The 19,230-nt window shown below is 38.8% G+C and overlaps 1 protein-coding gene across 7 annotated transcripts in view; it reads left to right on the forward strand.

Annotated features, from left to right (window-relative positions):
- Positions 1–19,230, forward strand: part of LIN52 (lin-52 DREAM MuvB core complex component) — a 415,840-nt gene that overhangs the window by 301,480 nt on the left and 95,130 nt on the right. For 3 of the 7 annotated variants that reach the window (XR_011169046.1, XM_069092191.1, XM_069092192.1), the window contains one exon: positions 4,198–7,032. The exons of 3 other annotated variants lie outside the window; for them this stretch is intronic. Coding sequence is in view for 2 of the 4 variants with exons in the window: in XM_069092192.1 (XP_068948293.1) it covers positions 4,198–4,253 (56 nt within the window). In the remaining 2 variants the exon portion in view is untranslated. Of the gene's footprint in view, positions 1–4,197; positions 7,033–7,295; positions 16,813–19,230 lie in introns of those variants that run through there. One more of the 7 variants, XM_069092195.1, reaches the window with a different exon arrangement.

Below are 19,230 nucleotides of genomic sequence, written 5' to 3' on the forward strand. Positions count from 1 at the left end.
ATGATTTGACATGGGAGGGTCATGTTTATGTTCTTCACAACATAGATTGTGGCATCTGCAGATTGACACATCCTCTGGCCACAGGCATAAGAATGTGGTGGTAGCATTTCCTTCTGATTTTTATTTCTCTGAACAAAAAGCCTAAAATCATAAACATCTAATTAAAAAGGTCAATAAATGGTACTGGATTGATACAAGACTAGTTTTGTTTAGGAGTATTGTGGTATTTTGTCTTGCTTTTCCCCCTACCTATAGCACAAAAGAACTAGAGATTGAAAGAGAACTGGCAGAGAAAAACAAAACAGGCTTCGGAGGAAATAAGCTTGCCCTGTCAGAGAACCAGGAACACATTTTAGCTGTAATTTTTGGAAGTCTGAAAGAAGGAGAGGAGCAAAACAGGAATAATATAAACATTTTGTAAAATTTCCATACCATTTCCATATGGAAAAAGAAATTTGGTGTCCTTGTTGGGAGATTTTTAGTGATACACATTTTAAAAAGCGTGCATGTGTGTGCGTGTGTGTGTGCACGCAGAAGAAGAAGAATACAGAATAGCAGAAGGCTGTCTCCTGCTCCTAATGGGATTTTGTAGCAGCATGTGTGTTTGTTTCAGAAGTCAGAAATGAACAGATGTTGGTATAAATTACCTCTGTGTCTGATGTCTTGCAAATTAAAAGCGCGGTTGGCATCACTAAACAATTTCCCCAGGTTGGGGGGTGGCATTTAGCGGGTGGTGATTATTGTAGCAGGTCGGTAAGAATCTTTAAGCTGCAGCAGAGCACGATAGTGTGGATAAAGAAATGAGGAATAAAAGGAGAGGTCTGTGAATTAATCAGAAATGTTAACATCTCTGATGACAAGTGAACAGGAGGGCACGTGCTCTGGAGCAACCCCCAACCCACAGTAATCTCTCTCTCTGCACAGAAGGGGCTGGTGCTTGCAGTCTGATTTATAGGGCACAGCCCTCTTTTGGGGAGCGGAGGTGTCATGCATTCGTATATCTCCTATATGGGACTGGCAGGAAAGAAAACTTTCTCCTCTCCCAAGTAGATGATGATGTCTTTTGAATTGCTTCTACTTTTACAGTGGTGTCTGTTACTTCTGCAATTGGATTAGGTGTAAGGGGAAGGAATGATTGAAGGGGAAAGGATCTGTTAAATTTAAGAAGTACAAGCCACTGGAAGAGATTGGAAAGTTCATCTTTTTTTTTCCTTTATACTCTTTTGATCTCTCAGTTAAATTAAATCTTTGCTCGTTGTGGCACCTTAAAGTATTGACAACCTTTCATTTTGGAAAGACATTGGAAAATAGGCAAAGATCCAAGGGACATTGAAGCAAAAAGTGCAGCAGGGTGAGTGTGTAATTAGTGAGACCAGTGGCAGTGCTCCAGGCCCGAATGCTTTTGGTTGCAGGGATCCTAGCCAAGTCTAAGTTTCTGCATTGCCCCATGGCAACTTTCAAGAGCAGTTGAACCATCTGTGTTCTAGAATCATTCATTCTATGTGCTTTTTGAAAGTCCTCGGGCAACAAGCACTCTAAGGCAGGCAGGCAGCTTAGTAAACTGGGCCAGATTTTTTTCATTCCACAAATCGGATTAGACTATCTGCAAAAATGGTGGAGCACAGATTCATATGATGATGCCAAGCTAGAGGAAGGAGTTTCTTTGGAACTTTTGGAAACTGATGATCTCTTATCATTGATGCTTCAAGTCTGGATTAAAGGCCTCTCCCATCCATCTCCATCAAAGTGTGTCAAAAAGTGAGTCATCTGAAGCTTGAAGATCTTCTGAAACTGTTTGACCTCTCAGAGCCTTGGATTTCCCTCTCTGTCCAGTGAAGGAAGTTAGGCCAGCTGATCTCTAAAGTCCCTTCCAATTCTAAATCTGTGATCCGATGATCTTAGTGCAAACCTGTCAGCTGCTCTTGAGGATGGAGCCCCCGGGGGTACCTTTTTTTTTTTTTTCCTTTAGCAATGGGGACTTTGCTAAAGCAAATGAGGACACTGAGCTATAATTTTGTCCCTTATAAAGTCTGTAATCCAAGAAAGTAGAAAAAGCCATGGCCAGTTTGAGAGATCTAGCATTTTTGCTCAGAAACTACTGGAACTTCAGGAACTTATTGTTACTATGATCTTCTTTGGGAATATTTCTCATCTATAGGTGAAAAATGGGGTTAATAATATTTGCATTACTTTACCTCATAGGGCTGTGAAGAAAGCACTTTGTAAACCTTAAAGGTCCTTTAAAATCGTGTTTGTTGTTACTGCTACATTATTAGCCTAAAAGAGTTAGGTGGTTGTAGGTAGCTATTGTCTTTGGAGGGGTCCATATTCCTAGCATACAAAAAGGAACTAACTCCACCCCTCTGAAAGACTTCTCTCTGAGCCTTCTGCTGCCTGAAACTTTATAGGATTTCCATCCCAAGGAAGAGTGCCATCATAAGTTCTAAGAACTTGGTTGAAATAGATAAGGGCTGAGCATTATACAAGGATTACACTCTGGCAGGGACTTTCCTTCCTGTCTCTTGTTTGTTAGGAGGTTTTGTTGTTACTTTCTCTTGCCTGTAGTAGTGTTTGAATCTCTTTTTAGCTGTGTGACCAGTCATTGACCATGGACAAGTTACTTCATTTCTGAAGCTTGGTTTCCTCATCTGTAAAATGGAAATAATAATGATTCCATTCAAAGAGTTATGAAGATCAAATGTGATAATGAGTGTGAAGTACTTTGCAAATCCTATAACGAATGCCATTGAGCTTTAAATTCAGGAGTAGGCATGAAAATGCATTCTTTCAGTTTCTGTTTTATATATAGAGCTCAGTAAGGTGGCTAATACTGACAACTGCCTTACCTTTCAGATAATTCTTATTCCATTGGCTCTCCAAACAGAGACAAAACACCATTAGGAGCAATGAGCCAAGCAAAACAACCTCTTTACACCATAGGATCATTACATTATCCGGGACTTCAAAGGTCTTCTGCTTTAACCCCCTTATTTTACAGATGAAACAACTGAGGGCCTAGGAGATGACTTAGCAAGATCACATGTAGCAAGCATGGGTAGGACTTGAACCCAGCTCCTCTGATTCCAGAGCCGTTGCTGTTCCTACAGTACCAGGCTGCCCATTCGGGCTTCTGGGACTATCATTTCATATGTTTTATCAGTCCTGAAAATGGCTGAGAGAATAAAATGACAGTTAAACCACATAGGGGGCCCTTTCATGCTACTTTGGACAAAATGAACACAACAGAGGGCTTCTAAGTAGTAGGTCTTGTAATTGAGAAATGTTACACTTTCATTCCAAAGCCTCATGTGTAAGAAAGTAGCTGCATAAACCCTGTTGTGACTACAGCACCAGAGATTGATGGTGCCGAAAGTCAGAGAGACACATAAACCCTGCCTGGCTATATTAAATATCTAGGAACTGACAATGCCAAGAGAAAGAAGACCAAAGCTCTATAAACTCTACTTTATTATATCATCCATAGATGAACTGCACTGAGGGAATATAAACTATGTTATATTACAGTATCCAGGGACTGCTGCTCCTGAGAGACGAAGGCAAATGAGCTGTAATTTCAGTGTGAGATTATAAACATCCAGAGGCCAAAAGTGTGGAGAGGGCTCTCTAATTTCAATTGTATCACAAGTAAGTCCCATGAGATAGAGAGAACATATGAGATTACACCAATCACAAATTGATAATATTGAATAAAGAAGACCATTTTTCTATTATTCTGTTCCGTTCTATTCTATTATTCCCCCTGGTTTTTTGTTAGCTTTGGCAGGCAGTTCTTCCCCAGCCTCATTCAGTGAGTAGCCCTAAAGTGGGTACTATGAGAAGAGAACAGTTTGGAAGAATCAGAGAATAGCTTACAGAAATGTCACTGTGTTGTGGGGCAGTAGCATTATCCTTGTTTTTAGAATTCCATTATGATCTTTTAAGAGTAGAATGGGGGGTGATAGCCTGTGGGATTTTTTTCTGACCTTCTAAATTCCTTAGTAGTTAGGCTAAAAACTGGATCCATGCAAACAACTTTAGAACAACTTTTCCAAGTTTTGACTGTCTCTTGGTTTTTAAGCTATTATCATAGATATGCTTGGTGTCAGAATTGAGACCAGTTTTAATCAGTTTGTCTTCTCTGATCCCATCACCAAGTGTAATGTTTACATTGACCCTTCTTTTCTTTTATAATTTCAGCTAGAGAGATGACTCGGGGAAAATTTCTCAACATTCTGGAGAAACCTAAGAAATAAGCCACAGCTTGTGAATAAGATATTCAATGGACAATGAATGTTCTTCCTTTCTTCCAGTAGAGACCTGACAGCCACCCCCACTGCTTCCTTAGGCCTGGGGTATGTCATCAAGAAAGCACTTCTCTGCTGCTTCTGTGGCTCTGCTTCTTGTTGAAGATGCTGGTTGGGAGAAAAGGATCTGCTCTCCATAAGGATCATCACTTACTGTTGTTCCATAAGCTTTGAGACTTTGGCATTCTAAGACCAGATCACCAGAAATTCTTGTTTTATTCTTAAGAGTGAAGTCTCACTTCTCTGTTTATAGTTAGAATCTATGTGGGACCTTGCCCTGCCTCCTTATGATCCCTTCATTGGTCTGATTTAGTGATACATCTGGTCTAAATCATACTATTTGAATTTGCTACATATTATGTGGGCTCTTCAGTCATATTGATCTCTTAGGTTGTCTATGATGAGAAAAGATGACTGACTGGGGATTTGGAATTGGCCCATATAGGATATTATATCTATCCTGAAGTAGCCTAGTATGTTCTGGGTCCTAAGCGTCCATATCCTGAGAAATGGGAGCTTCCTAACACATCATCGGATTGTAAAATTCCTTACTTCTCATTATAGTTTCATTTCTCATCATGGCACTGATTCTTCCTCCAACTGTTTTTTGGTAAGGAGTGGAAGGACAGGAGTGGAGTAAGGGATTGGTCCTTCTAGAGTTAGTTTGTAATGTTGAAAGCTCCATGATGGGAGCTTAGATCATAAGCAATCACAGCTCCATGATAGTCTCCCAGTATAAGAGGCAAAGAGAAAGATTCCTTCTAGTTTTTGGTTAGCTATGGCAGCAGTTCTTCCCCAGCCTCATTCAGTGAGTAGCCCGAAGGTGGGAGAAAGTGGTACTATGAGAAGAGAACAGTTTGGAAGAGTCAGAAGGTCAGAGAATAGCTTAAAGAAATGTCACTGTGTTGAGGAACATTATCCTTGTATCCATATAATTTCATCCACATTAAGACATTTTGGCTGTCCAACAGAGGAAAGATTTCCTGGTACAGATGCAACTATTCCAGAGCTCTGTAAGTACATATGTTAGAGAAGATAGGTTAAAACCCCACATATGAAATGAAATATCCAATTTTCTCTCCCCTGCCCCCCCCAAAAATCTGCATTTTGCCAGTTCCCTTGTTTAGTATTTTAAGAAGTACATTGAGAATTAGAGTTTTCCTAAACTCCAGTGGAATATCATCAGCCAAAACATGTGTTTGATGGGAGCAAAACGTCTTTGAACTTGGAAAGACTTGCTGATGTTCTTTGGTCTTAATTGTCTGTAGTGGTGAGCAAAATTTTCTTAGCTCATCTAAGCCGACACCATTTAAATAAATTCTCAATTAATCCTTACTTGATGCTTGTGCCCTATTTCCTATAGTGGAATTATTATTGGGTTTTCTCTCCAATAACATCAAATTACTTAAAATAATTCCACCTAGTGAGAGGAGAAAGAAAATTAAAGAAAAATGAGGAATGAGGAGAATGTTCTGTTTGGTTGCTAGATTTGGTTTAGAAACTAAAACTTTTGAAGCTTCATTTTAAAGTTAAATATATTGCTGACATTCCTTTATCTCACTAAATGCGGTTGAACTCTGTACATAGTATATATATATATGTATATGTAATCTAGCTCGTGTGTGTGTGTGTGGCCCCCAAATAATTGTCCTAATGTTATATTCTTTTTTTGATGTGTATTTTGGAAAATTGATAACTTAGGCACATCCAGTGCTTTGGGAAATTAAAAAAATATGAGTAAAATTGAAACATAATGCCTAGAACCCATGTCTGTAATCTGAAACTCTGAAACTATGTCATCGGTTTCCTGGGCCGCTTTTGTTCTTTTTATCTGTTTCTTGTTTACAGCACTTAATTGTCCTCAGCAGTGCAGCAAAGTAGATGGTTTAAAATTGCAATATTTATTGGTTTTGTCATTCTTAGAAGTGTTAATGATGTATTTTTATATTGATAATATAAGTCTATGTACAGTATATGTATGTACTTTACATGTGGGCAGATTATAATTTATATATGGTGGTTGCTGTCATAAAAAATATATCTTACTTTCTAGCAGGGCATGAAGTTTTTCTGAAAAGTTTAAAGTTACATATTTAAACCCTAGACATCATTGGAAAGCTCTGCATTTAATAGTTAAAAACCCAGTTATCATATTGGGGTATATTAAGTATCTAGAAATTGCTCTAAGCTCCTTGGAAAATTCAGCTGTTCTTTAAATACAAGATACTACTATAATATAGTGGAATTTTAAATAGACCCTATTTTAAAACAAATAATCCAGGGGTGAGTATCCTCACTCCTTAACATACTGCTAAACAATGGTCAATGGCAAATTGAAATGGAAGCCTGCTTGTTCACCCTGGATTAGTGTAGATTTACACAGGGACCAGGGACTGTAGTATTTTTTCTGGACTCTTCTCAACATTAGTCTGGCTCTAGGCAAAATTGTAAAGTAGATGATTTGTCTTTGGCTTACATAAGCCCTTCCCTTTCCCCCAAGTGCTATCCTACTGTTCCCTGGCTACCGAGAGAGTCCTGTCTGATTACTGTGTCCCACCTAGGCCTGCTGTCCTCGGGCATCCACATTATAGTTGTCATTTGTGCACTTGTCATTGCCCCATGAGAATATAAAACTCCTTGAGGTTAGGGATTACATTGTTTTTCATCTTTGTATCCTAGCGCCTAGCACAGTGCATAAGAAGTGTTTAATAAATGTTTATTGAACTCAGTGATACTCTGTGCTCTCGATCTTTTCTTTTCCCTACCATTCTTCCCTTCCCTCTAGGCCCCCAATCAGAATTTACTTCTGTACTATATTCCATCTCGGCCAGTTATAGTACTGGAAAGCAACTCTGTGAATCAAATCCAGCCAAGGTTATTGCTGACATCTGCTTGTATGGTGCCCCCCTATATGGGGCATCTGTGTTTTAACAGTTCCTGGTTGTGTAAATCCTTAATTCAAAGAAATGAATCTCTGCTGGGGTATTTCAGGACTTGGAGCTAAGATGGATTCCTGAATGGAGGCAGACTGTCCAGCTCACACACCTACTTCAGCAAAAACCTGGAACCAAATAATGATCCCAGAATCCAAAGAGAAACTGTTGTAGTAAATGATTCCTTCCACCTTAAAACTGCACAAAAAGTCATCCAGCAGCCCATGGTCCCTTAGAAATAGGGGCTGTCAGCAAAGCCCTTGCCAGTGCAGCCAAATAAGCCAGCAGCTCCCAATGTAAGCAGAGAGGGGCCAGGGACTCATATGGCCTGCAAGGTTATTTGTATCCCTAGTACTTAGCACAGTGGCTGGTACGTAGTTGCTTAATAAATGTTCATGAACTGACTGACTGTATGGAGCAAGGGCAAGCATACTCTCAGAAATCTCCTGGATAGTTGGGCTTCCATATTGGGAAATTAGTCCGCAGAAAATGGCAGTTACAAGTGTATTGGGGCAGCTATCAGACCAGCACACATCAGGTACCTAGAGGTTCTGAGAGCCTAACATTCTGTTGTGAGGTTTCATAAAGAGTCCTGAAGACTCAGATCTCAAAATGTCAAAAATCCAGTTGTACCTGACCAGGGAGGAGGAGGAGTTCAGCATAGGAATCTGGGTGACCCTAGGTGAGATCATGTTGGGCTGATCAGCCCTCCCCAAAGCACAGCATGGGGCAGAGTTTAGCCCTTGTGCAAAGCCCTAATTTAATAACCAAAGCTAGAGGCATCTTCATGATTGCTCATCTCTATATAATGCTTTAAGGTTTGCAAAGTGCTTAATATAAAATTTCTCATTTGAAGGAATCAAGTGATATTGACTAGGAGAAAAAATTATTGTAGTTGTCTAATGACAACTAAAAACAGAAACCCAGGGAAAAAATGGATTTTCCACAAGGACTACATCAATACCTAGACAAAGTGAAGGAAAGAATTTAAAAGAAAAAAAGAAAACTCTAGAGGAAAGAACTGGAAAGAGAACTAATAGTATAGAACAGAAACTGAGTAACAGCCTCTTGGATGAAATCTAGAATACATAAAACAAATCAATAATTATAGAGAGAATGGCTGGGTGGCACAATGAATAGAGCACTGGCCCTGGAGTCAGGAGGACCAGAGCTCAGACACTTAACACTTACTAGCCAAGTGACCTTGGGCAAGTCACTTAACCCCAACTGTCTTGCCTTCCCCCCTCCAAAAAGAAGAAAAAATTATAGAGATAGCAAGAAATATTTAAACAAAGTGAAAACACTAAAAAAAAAAATAGAAGAAAATATGGGATTAAAAAACAACTAACCTAGAAAATAGGTCAAGGAGAGAGAATTTAAGAAGCATTTGGTTTGCTGAAAAACATGATTAAAAAAAATCTTAGATGCTGTATTTCAGGAAATCATAAGTGAAAACTACCCAAATCTCTAAGAACTAGAGGGCAAAATATAGAAATAGTCTATTAGTCACCTCCTGAAAGAAACTCCCCAAAGGAAAAGTGCCAGAAATGTTATGGCCAAACTGCAGAACTCCCATGTCATTTTTTTTGTACTTGTATCCCAGCACTTAGCACAGTGCCTGGCACATATGTAATGAATGTTGATTGATTAAGTCGAGAAACTCTTAACTGTTCTGTTTCAAGCAGAAAGAGAACTCCAGAAGATTCCTGGATAACTTTAGTCCCCCATCACTACTACAGTATTCTTTCCAAGCTGACCCTGAGTACTGTGCAACAACACTCAGAGACACAGCAAGATGATAAGACCAGGGTAATGCCAAGATGCCCATACTGTGCTACTTTACAGGAAGACTGAGACCATCACCATTTCTGACCTCCAGTTAACCTGTCAAAGAGCTGGACAGAACAACCTCCCAACTGGGGATTATGCAAGGAGGAAACAGATTCAAGTCAGCACTTGAATTTGACCACCAGGAGATGAGGTCAGAAGCCAAACATAATGACAAAGATGGGCCCTAGTCCCAGCCCCTCATCCAGTACTAGAGTGGCATTGTTATCCAGAATTCAGAAGGGACAGAATCAAACAGGGCCTGCCCACCCCAGCTGAGATTGTAGAAGAAAAGAGACTGACTCTAACACATAGTCTCAATCCAAGAAATGATACTGGTTAGTAGGAATAAATAGAAGAAAACTCTGAATATGATAAAGACATAGTAACAGTGAAAGGAAGCCCAAGAAGTAAAAGAAGGGATAAATTTCATATGTATAAATATTCACAGGGAAAAAAAGTCTCATCCATAAGGATTCTTTTTTTTTTTTAATAGCAAGGCAATCAGGGTTAAGTGACTTGTCCAGAGTCACACAGCTAGTAAGCATCAAGGGTCTGAAATCAGATTTGAACTCAGGTCCTTCTGATTCCAGAGCCAGTGCCCCAGCTAGCTACCCCTCCCATAAGGATTTTAAGGGGGGCTGCCACAAGTAAAGTAAGAGATAAAATATAAGATTAGAATCTTTGAAGGAAAATAAATAGCTTAAGATAGAAGGTAAGTAGTGGACATCCTGAAAGCAGAACAAATAGTTCAATGATTACATTAGACAAGAAAAAAATTCTAAATTCAAAAGACTGAAAAACTAGAGGAATATGAAATACAACTACTATGAGGTAAAGATTTAAGAATCATCAAACTCTCAGAAAACTATGAAAACAAAACAAAAAACCCTCTATAACATAAGAAATCATTTTAAAACTGCCCTGATTTACCAGAACCAATGGCAAAAAGAAATAGAATCCATTTGTCACCCCCTTTTAGTAAAAAACCCACATTGAAAACGTGATTATGCTATATATTGAATCTAGAGCCCTCAGGGCAAAGACAAGACACTGCAAATATCTGGAGTGGGGAAAAGAGCTCAAATACCAAGGAAATACATTCCAGATCACAAAAGAGCGTGCTTCATTCATGCTATGAATAAGAAGAAATCTTGGAAATTGGGATCGAAAAAGGCTCACAACCAAAAGTAACACCCTGCAACACTGAATACAATCCTACAGGGGGAAATGGACTTATCAGAATAGAAAACTTTAATTTTCCTGATGACAAGACTGGAGTTGAGTAAAATCTTTGATACACAAATACAGGAGACAATAGAAACTTAGAAAGATAAATGCATTTCAGCAATTGGAAGGGGCTAAATGATGATGAAGTACTTTAATGGGGAACAGGAGACAGGTGTCCCTTCAGAATCCCACTGTCTTCAAAGGATAGAATAAGACAAATGTTAAGGCCTGGGTGTGTGGGGGGAGGGGAGGAAGGAGAATTGTTCTGTTGTATTGTTTTTGAAAGACCAGGAAGGGAAAGGGGGGCACAGTTGGGAAGAAATAAGGAAGGGAAAGAAACTATTTCCTACAACTGAAGCATGGGAGGAAAATGTACAGAAACTGAAGAGAGGATGGATAAGCAGGTATCTCATGAACCCTATTCCTATCTGAACCCCAAAAGGATCTGTACACATTCACAGAGTTTGGTATAGAAATATATTGAACTAACCTGGAGAGACTTACATAAATGATGCTGAGTGAGGGGAGCAGAACCAGGAAAACATTGTACACAATTACAGACACATCGTATCTGTGATGACTGACTTTGATAGACTGGGCTCCCCTCAGCAATGCAAGGTTATAAGACAACTCCAAAGGATTCATGGTGGAAAAGGCTATCCACATCCAGAGAAAGAATTAAGGAGTCTGAATGCAGATTGAAGCAAACTGCTTTCTTTTTTTTTTTTTTAAACAATTGGGGTTAAGTAACTTGCTCAAGGTTACACGGCCAGTTATTTTTCTGGGTGTGGTGCTTAAGTATCAGAGCCCAGATTAGATCCCAGGTCATCCTGACTCTGGGGCCAGTGCTCTTACTCGGTGTGCTGCCTGGCTGCCCCAAAGCAAACTACTTTCTCTCTCTTTTTCTTTTTTTTTCTTCTTTCTTGTTATTCATTCCATTGTTTATAATTCTTCTTTACAACTTGACTAATGTTTAATGTGAAGGTATATGTAGAACCTATATCAGATTGCATGGGGGGGGGCAAAAAAGGAAAGGGGAGAAAATTTGAAACTCAAAAAATTGTGGAACTGAATGTTGTAAACTAATAGTAAATAAACTAAAAAGAAAAAAAGAAACAGAATACAATTAATAAAAACCTATTTAAAAATATATTGAACTAAATGGAATTAAGCAGAAATATGGAGAGGGCAGAGAGGGGGTTTGAGATAGAAGACAGAGAATAGTCACAAACAAAACAAATTTCAGCTAGGACTGATACATCATAAAGCAGGGATTAAAAGGAGAGAGGGAAAGAGTGAACTGGTAGAAACCAATGATCAGGATCTAGGTTGGCTAAGGAGCAAAGGGGTTAAATTCAGTTACAGATATTTAGTGTTGATTACATTTTTATTCTTTCTCTACCTTCTTTGTAAATTTAGGGGTTGAGGCAGGGTGCAAAAAGGAAAATTATATGTGATTCTATGAAACAATACTTTTGGGAAAGGAAAAAAAACCAAAAACACCTAAAAAAAATCCCAGACAAAAGTTGCCATATGTAGCAGAGTTAGAAGAATGACCCCCATGTGGGATAGGCTATATGGGTGATCAGCCTGCAACTAAGACCAGCTGCCAAATCATCATACAACTAGAGGCAGCTAGGTGGTACAGTGAATATAACAACAGCCTTGAAGTCAGGAGGACCTGAATTCAAATCCGGCCTTAGACACTGGACACTTAATTAGCTGTGTAACCTTGGGCAAGTCACTTAACCCCAATTGCCTTGCCTTCCCTACTGAAAAAAAATCATACAACTATAGTGACTAGTATTTTGTTTCCTAGTAATAATAATTCACTCCATTAGTTTAAAGAGGTATCTCACTATATTAAGCAATACAAAATAAACTGGAGAAATCAAGTTGGACTTTTGAAAATGCATTCTACTAAAGTTATAGACAGCATGATGTAATGGATAGAGAGCTAGCCTTGACACAACAAAGACCTGGTTTCAAGTTTGCCTCTCACATGTACTGGCTGTGTGACCTTGGGCAAGTCACTTAAGCCCTCAGGGTGCTAAGCAACTCTTTAAGACTCACTAAGTTGCATAGAAAGTGTGAACTTGATAGATGAAGTTTCCTTACCTGGGAGTTCCTTGTATTAATGAAATTAATTTCATATTAACAAAATCAAAATGCATATCCTTGTTATATTTATATGATAGATATGAATTCTTATTATTGCCTAACTTCCATATGGTAGTGTTAAGCTTCTTTACATGGATTTCTAGTACTTTAGCCATTCCCCATTATCAAACCATTAGACTTCTTTATATTTATTCAATATAATTTTCCATCTGGGTTATATTTTAGTAGTTTATTTACTGGTAATACTATTTTGCTCCATTATCTTGAAATAGAATATTTCAAACAGTGCAAGACAACTTGAAGCAAACTAGCTGAGCATTTAACTACATATCGTATTGAAATGACACAATGGGGCAGCCAGGTGGTGCAGTGAGTAAGAGCGCCGGCCCCAGAGTTGGGAGACCTGGGATCGGTTCTGGCCTCAGACACTCCTCACCCACACAAAAATAACTGGCTGTGTAACCTTGAGCAAGTTATTTAACCCTGATTGCTTTTAAAAAAAAATTAAATTTAAAAAATTTTTAAAAAAATTACACATGATTTCTGTCTAAAAGTCTAGCTTCCTCATTGGATTTCTCCAGGTTGGTTTCTAGAATCTAGCTATTTGCAGAAATCTAAAAAAGAAAAAATTGAAATTATGGGCAACCTTTCATGTTTCCTCTTAATTCTAATACTTTCCCTTTAAGTTTAACTCCAATTTACCCAGTCAGTATCTTGATGGTACATAGTTGTTTGTATATCTCCTTTGTTAGACTATAAGCAACTTGAGAGCAGAGATTAATTTTTGTTTGTTATTTGTTTTTCTTTGTGTCCCTAGTGCTTAGCACACTTAATTAATACTTATTGACTTGGTTTGACTTGGAATGTTCTAAAACTCAAGACTTAAGTACAATCATGCAATCAGAAAACTTCATCAACCATTCAAGCCTTAGCATTTGACCAATTAGGTCACAAAGAGAGTTTCATTGACTTGTAGGGAAATTAGCCTAGCCTCTATGGAATAGGAATTTCTTTGCCCTGTCAAAGTTAAGTCACACATGGAGATTGGTTAAAGAAAGACAACGTTTTGAATGGAATTTTATTAAAAAGTTTTGTGCAATGGAACACTTCTTCTAAGACACAAATATACTTATCTTCAGGAGCTTTTCCCTGCTTTTCAGAATAATATTTGCATGGAGAACCATTTTTGTTCAAAGACAATGGTGACAATATTGAGCATTCTTCTATATGTTAATAGATTTCTCTTCCAATTTTCCAACACCAAATATTTTCTTTAGCCTTTACCATGCTAACCACCACCCTAATAATGTACCCAATAGCTATAAGCATTGATGTCCTGCAGAAGTATAGTTCTAGTACTGAGAATCAAATTTTCAATTTTAATCAAAATCTTTACTAATCAGTGGCCTGATTATTTTTCAACTAAGGCTGAGATTTCAGATCTTCACCTTTTGGTTTTTTGGATGGCTGCTGTTTAGTAACTAGGATATTATGAGTGCTCGGTGAATATAAACTAATGATGATGTCAAGACTTCATCTTCTGTTTTTATTATCTTCCTTATTACCCATTGATCTTTTTTATGGATGTTTTTATTATTGTTCTTTTCCTGCTTAGTTATTTCTTATTCCAGATCCTTTTTATTCTGGTGCCTTCAACAGGGAGTTAGGGTAGTGATGAATTAATTTTATCCATTGCCCCTATGACTTCATAGGAACATCAATATTTTCAAAGAATGCACAGAATGAACTCCACAAATCTGCTGCTCATATTACATTAGGACTTCTAATTATTAGGAGGTTAATAGCTACAGCAGGTTGTGAGAAGTTTGGATAGATCAAAATGAAGGAACCAAAGTGATATATTAGGTTTCTAATCAAGAAATCCTTCATTCTCTCCCATGGTGATTTATTCTTCCTTCTTGTTTCTCTTAAATAATCCCCAATTTCCATGTCCTACTTCCACTTAATAAATATTTGTTAAGCATTTATGCACAATTGTGCTAGGTTCTAGAGACCTAGAACCAAAAATGAAAGAGTTCCTGCTCTCAAGGAACTTACCTTTTATTGTGGGGATATAGCCTGTATCAAATGAATATAGTCCAAGGAAAATTGAGTGAGAAAGGATCATTAAAGGCTTCACAGAAGAGATAACACATGAGCTGGGTCTCTGAAGAAAGATAAATATTTTGAAACAGAGATGAGGATGGGTGCATTCTAGGAATGCAGATTGGCTTGTACAAATGCTTAAAGGCATTTAATATGAATGTTAAGTTCATGCTATAGCTAGGAGTTCAGTTTGATTGGAATGTTGAGTTCATGAAGGGGAATCGTATGAAATAAGGGTGGAAAGGCAGGGGAGATCCAGATTATGCCAGGCTAAGGAGTTTGTATTTTGCCTTATTGGAAAGGGGGAGCCACTGAGGGTTTTTGAGAGAGTGATATGGTCAGACTTGTACTTTGTATCAGTATGGAGGATTTGGCATGTATTTTTTAGTTTCTCTTTTTCATAATCATGAGTATTAGTCAAGTTCACAACATTTCAGTTCAACAGGTGTCCTTTCATCTCCCTCTGGAGGACATAAATTGCCCAACCAATGAACTATGCTTTGCCTAAATCTTCATGTATCTTCATATGGGAGTTCACTGCGGTTATGTTATATTTACACCCTGGGATATCTGACACTCTCCTAAAAAGACCAGCTGCCAACTTTCTCTACTCTTTTCACAATGTTTTCTATACTTGGGCAAGAAGATGGTTGGGCTTCCAGGCACCAGATGGACTGAGATTGTTGGTGGAAGAAGTGCTGGCCCAAGCTTGTTAATTAGCACAGCAACGGCATCACCAGTGCTCCATCAGCCAGCAAAGGCAGTAGAAGCTTCTCTCCTCCCATCAGTGTTTTCCCCCTAATGAGAGCTGGAAGAGGGACCCTCACAAAACAGTGCCTCAGAATAATATTGGGCTTTGTCCCTACGAATAACAAGAGCTGACAGGATCACTCCGGACATTTCTCTTCTAATTAGCACACTTCCAGCATGGTCTGAGCCAACAAACAGAGAAAAGCGATCGGACAACCGTACGGAATTGCAAACACAAAGAGGTCCATTCCCGGTAATTAGGTGAGACAATTGCTCAGTCTTTTCTCGGCTGGAGTTTGCCACTAAAGCTCTTGCTGTTTTGGTCCCAGCAACACAAGTTCCATGCCTCCCTGGGACTCTAATAAGCCCCAAATTGTCTTCCCGCTTCACACAGCTCAAGCCAGACGTCTGACTTGGGGGAAACTTGACTAACGAGGAGGTCCAAATGCTTCTCTCTGTCCCAAGCAGCCAGCCACTGAGAATCAAGAGTTATGGCCATTGGGCCAGGAGGAAATTGGGGAACTGAAGGCCCTCCAGGGCTGGGTCCTCTGTCACTTGTGTATGACAAGTGGCCAGAACTCTAGAAAGTTAGAATGTCGGTTACTTGTAAGAGGTCAAGTCCCTGATATTTACCCCATTGACTGTATTAGTTGTTTCTTGCCTTATTCCCTCACACTTCCCTCATTCACCTGTTTCTTTGCAAGCTATAGACAAGTATCCCCCTTCTTCACATACTTTGTATTTACTTCTCTGTATGTGTTTATGCTCTATTTCCTCCTTCACCCAGTAGAATGTACCAGGCAGGGACAATTAATTGCCTTTTAAAAATTTTGTGTCTCCAGCACCTTGGACAGTGTCACACAAGCAGTAGGCACTTAATAAAAGCTCACAGATTTAAATTCCTATCATTTGTAAATTATTTGTTGAACACCTGTGAATTGTGATTTTTGTTCTGTCTATAGCCACAGTGTTTTGCAAACAGTAGGCACTTAAAAATGCTTGCTGGATTGGATCAAATTGCATCCATCATACCAGTTCCTGCAGCTACATGAAATGCTAATGTGTAAGTAGAAAAGATACAAGCCCTTCACTCAATCAATCACTCCTTATGATGGAGGAGAGGAAGAGGGGAGTAGTCATAGTAATACAAGAAGAGGAGGAAGAGGGATTGGAGGGGGGGAGGAAAAGGAGAGGAGGGAAAGAAGGAAAGAAAGAAAAAATAATCAATGAATCACTTAAAGAAATAGATAGAAGAATGAAGAAGGAAGTTCCATAGCAGATGTGAACAAGCAGGGTAGTGTTGGAAGTGCCATATTAAATTTGAATTATGCAAAAACAAAATAAAAGCCTCTAAGGGAAAAAATAAGTTAACAGTTTCATATATAATTAACTTTTTTGTTTGTATATTAAAATGTTCATTATTGCTGGTGTTTATTAAGCCATTATGTATATATGTGTATGTATATACACACATACATATGTAATATATATAAACGTATGCGTACATATGTATATGCATACACACACATATATTTCCTTGGTGGGATAAACAGTGGGTACAAGTACAGAGGAGCATGTGAGAGACTGATATCCTCATTTATGCCTATGAATTTAGTCAATAAACATTTGTTAATTACCTATGGTGTGCCAGACCCTGTATTAAAATACTAGAAATTTACAGAAAGTTCCCCCTTGTGGGTTTCTACTAGAGAAGTACCAGACATTAAGGCCAAAGAACCAGTTTCATGGAAACACTACTGAAGGGATCTCAGTTCTCTTGTAGAAACAGTAGCATGCAGGCCTATAAGACCTGTGGAAAGTAGACTCCCTAACACACAGGTTCACAACGTGATCTCTTTTTTTTTTTTTTTTAAGCAATCGGGGTTAAGTAACTTGCTCAAGGTTACACGGCCAGTTATTTCTGGGTGTGGTGCTGAGTATCTGAGCCCGGATGTGATCCAGGTCATCCAGACACGGGAGCTGGTGCTCTTACCCCCTGAGCCACCTGGCTGCCCCTAAGCAATTGGGGTTAAGTAACTTGCTCAAGGTTACACGGCCAGGTGTTTCTGGGTGGGTGCTAAGTGTCTGAGCCCAGGATTCGATCTCCAGGTCTTCTCAACACTGGAGCCGGTGCTCTTACTCGCTGCGCTACCTGGCCACCCCTAAACACCATTTTTAAGCAATTGGGGTTAAGTAACTTGCTCAAGGTTACACGGCCAGTTATTTCTGGGTGTGGTGCTGAGTGTCTGAGCCCGGGATTCGATCTCCAGGTCGTCCCAACACTGGAACCGGTGCTCTTACTCGCTGAGCCACCTGGCCGCCCCTCACAACGTGATATCTTACAGTGACTGCAGCTGAACACCAGAGGAGGGAATTTAGCATGTATTCAGTAGGGAAAAGGGTGCTCCTGGGTTTTTTTACTCCCACACACAAAAGAGCCTTATTTCAGACCCAAAGGACAACAATATGCTTGTCCTAGGATCGAGACTAAAGGAAAAGTTTGTTTATGTTTAATGTTACAGGGTTTTTTAAAAGATTTCTTCTAAAGTAAGCACTTTAGATACAAAATAAAATATTAACAACATTGTGTATATATATGAGATATTTTATTAATGTGAACAAATTCTTCATAAAATAATACAAGTCTCCATAGATGAACAAATTCTCTACACTAAGATCTTAGTAAGTGCATATGTGTGTACATATATATGCACATATGTCACAGTGTACTATCACAACCATGCACATGTTATGCATGCCATATACATGTGCAATATACTGGTTATTAGATGCATTGTGTTTTGCATACACATGCATGTATAACACAAATATACACAGTTTTGTACTAAGACCTCAGTGAGTACATAGACATGTGCATATATTATTACATCCTAGTTTATTTATATATCACAAATACATGCATGCACACAGGCGTATATACACATGTGTATAAAATATCTGTGTGCATGTGTTACATGTGTGTACACATGACATGTGTGTACACACATGTTTGTGCACAAAGGCCTAAGTGAATGGAATTTGCTCATTTATTGTTTTTTGTGAAATGGCACTACATAAATACTTAGAGTTTACCTACACTAAGAAAATATCTCAGAAGAACTCAAAATAAAAAACAAAAATAAATAGGATCTTATGTAATTGGTAGGTAACTATTTATCTCATTTCTTCTGCTAGAATGTAACTTCTTTGAGGGCAGCGATTGTTTTTGCCTTTCTTTTTAACTTCTATACTTACACTTTAATAAATTCTTGCTTGTTTGATCTAAAAGGAAGAGCTAATTCCCATCCATCCCTATTCTCTTGATTAGCACTGGTACTCCACTGGCCAGTCCAGGAAGCAAAGTCTTTATATATCTTCTGTTAGTGGCTTCCTCCTAATTAGAGCTAGAAGAAGGGCCCTCAACAAAACAGTGCCTCAGAAAAATATTCTTTCCTCTAGCAACTAGTCACCTCTATTTCTCTGTTCTCTCTAAGCCTACAGATTCCCCTCTTTCTCTCCCCATTTAAGATTCCAAGGATCTTTCTTTGCACATATACTCTGTTCCCCAAATCCTACCTCCACCCCAGTAGGCTCGACATTGCCAATCAATTAACAAGTTTCTTATCAAATATCTACTGTGTACCAGGTATTGTTCTAGTCAATGGGGAGAGGTACAGATACAACCAAAGAAACCACCAGGCTGCCCTCCCCCACCATAGCAACAACAGACATAGTAGTAAGTCATTTCTAAAAAATAACTGTACCCAGCATTTTCCTCATTATCATTTTGGGAATATGGAATTCCACATCAGGGGAGTCATTTAGGGTGAATGACCTGAATTCCAGGATGAGCAAGATGTGAGCCAACCATAAATTATATCTGTAGCCAGAATAGAGGAGTCTGGGAGCCTGAGGGAGGAGTGAGAAAATGTAAAAAACCAAGCTGTGGGTTAAACTAA

Source organism: Petaurus breviceps, unplaced genomic scaffold, assembly GCF_028583685.1.
Source record: "Petaurus breviceps papuanus isolate PSGF00001 unplaced genomic scaffold, PetGlider_PUasm1.0 189, whole genome shotgun sequence".
Classification (NCBI taxonomy): Eukaryota; Metazoa; Chordata; class Mammalia; order Diprotodontia; family Petauridae; genus Petaurus; species Petaurus breviceps.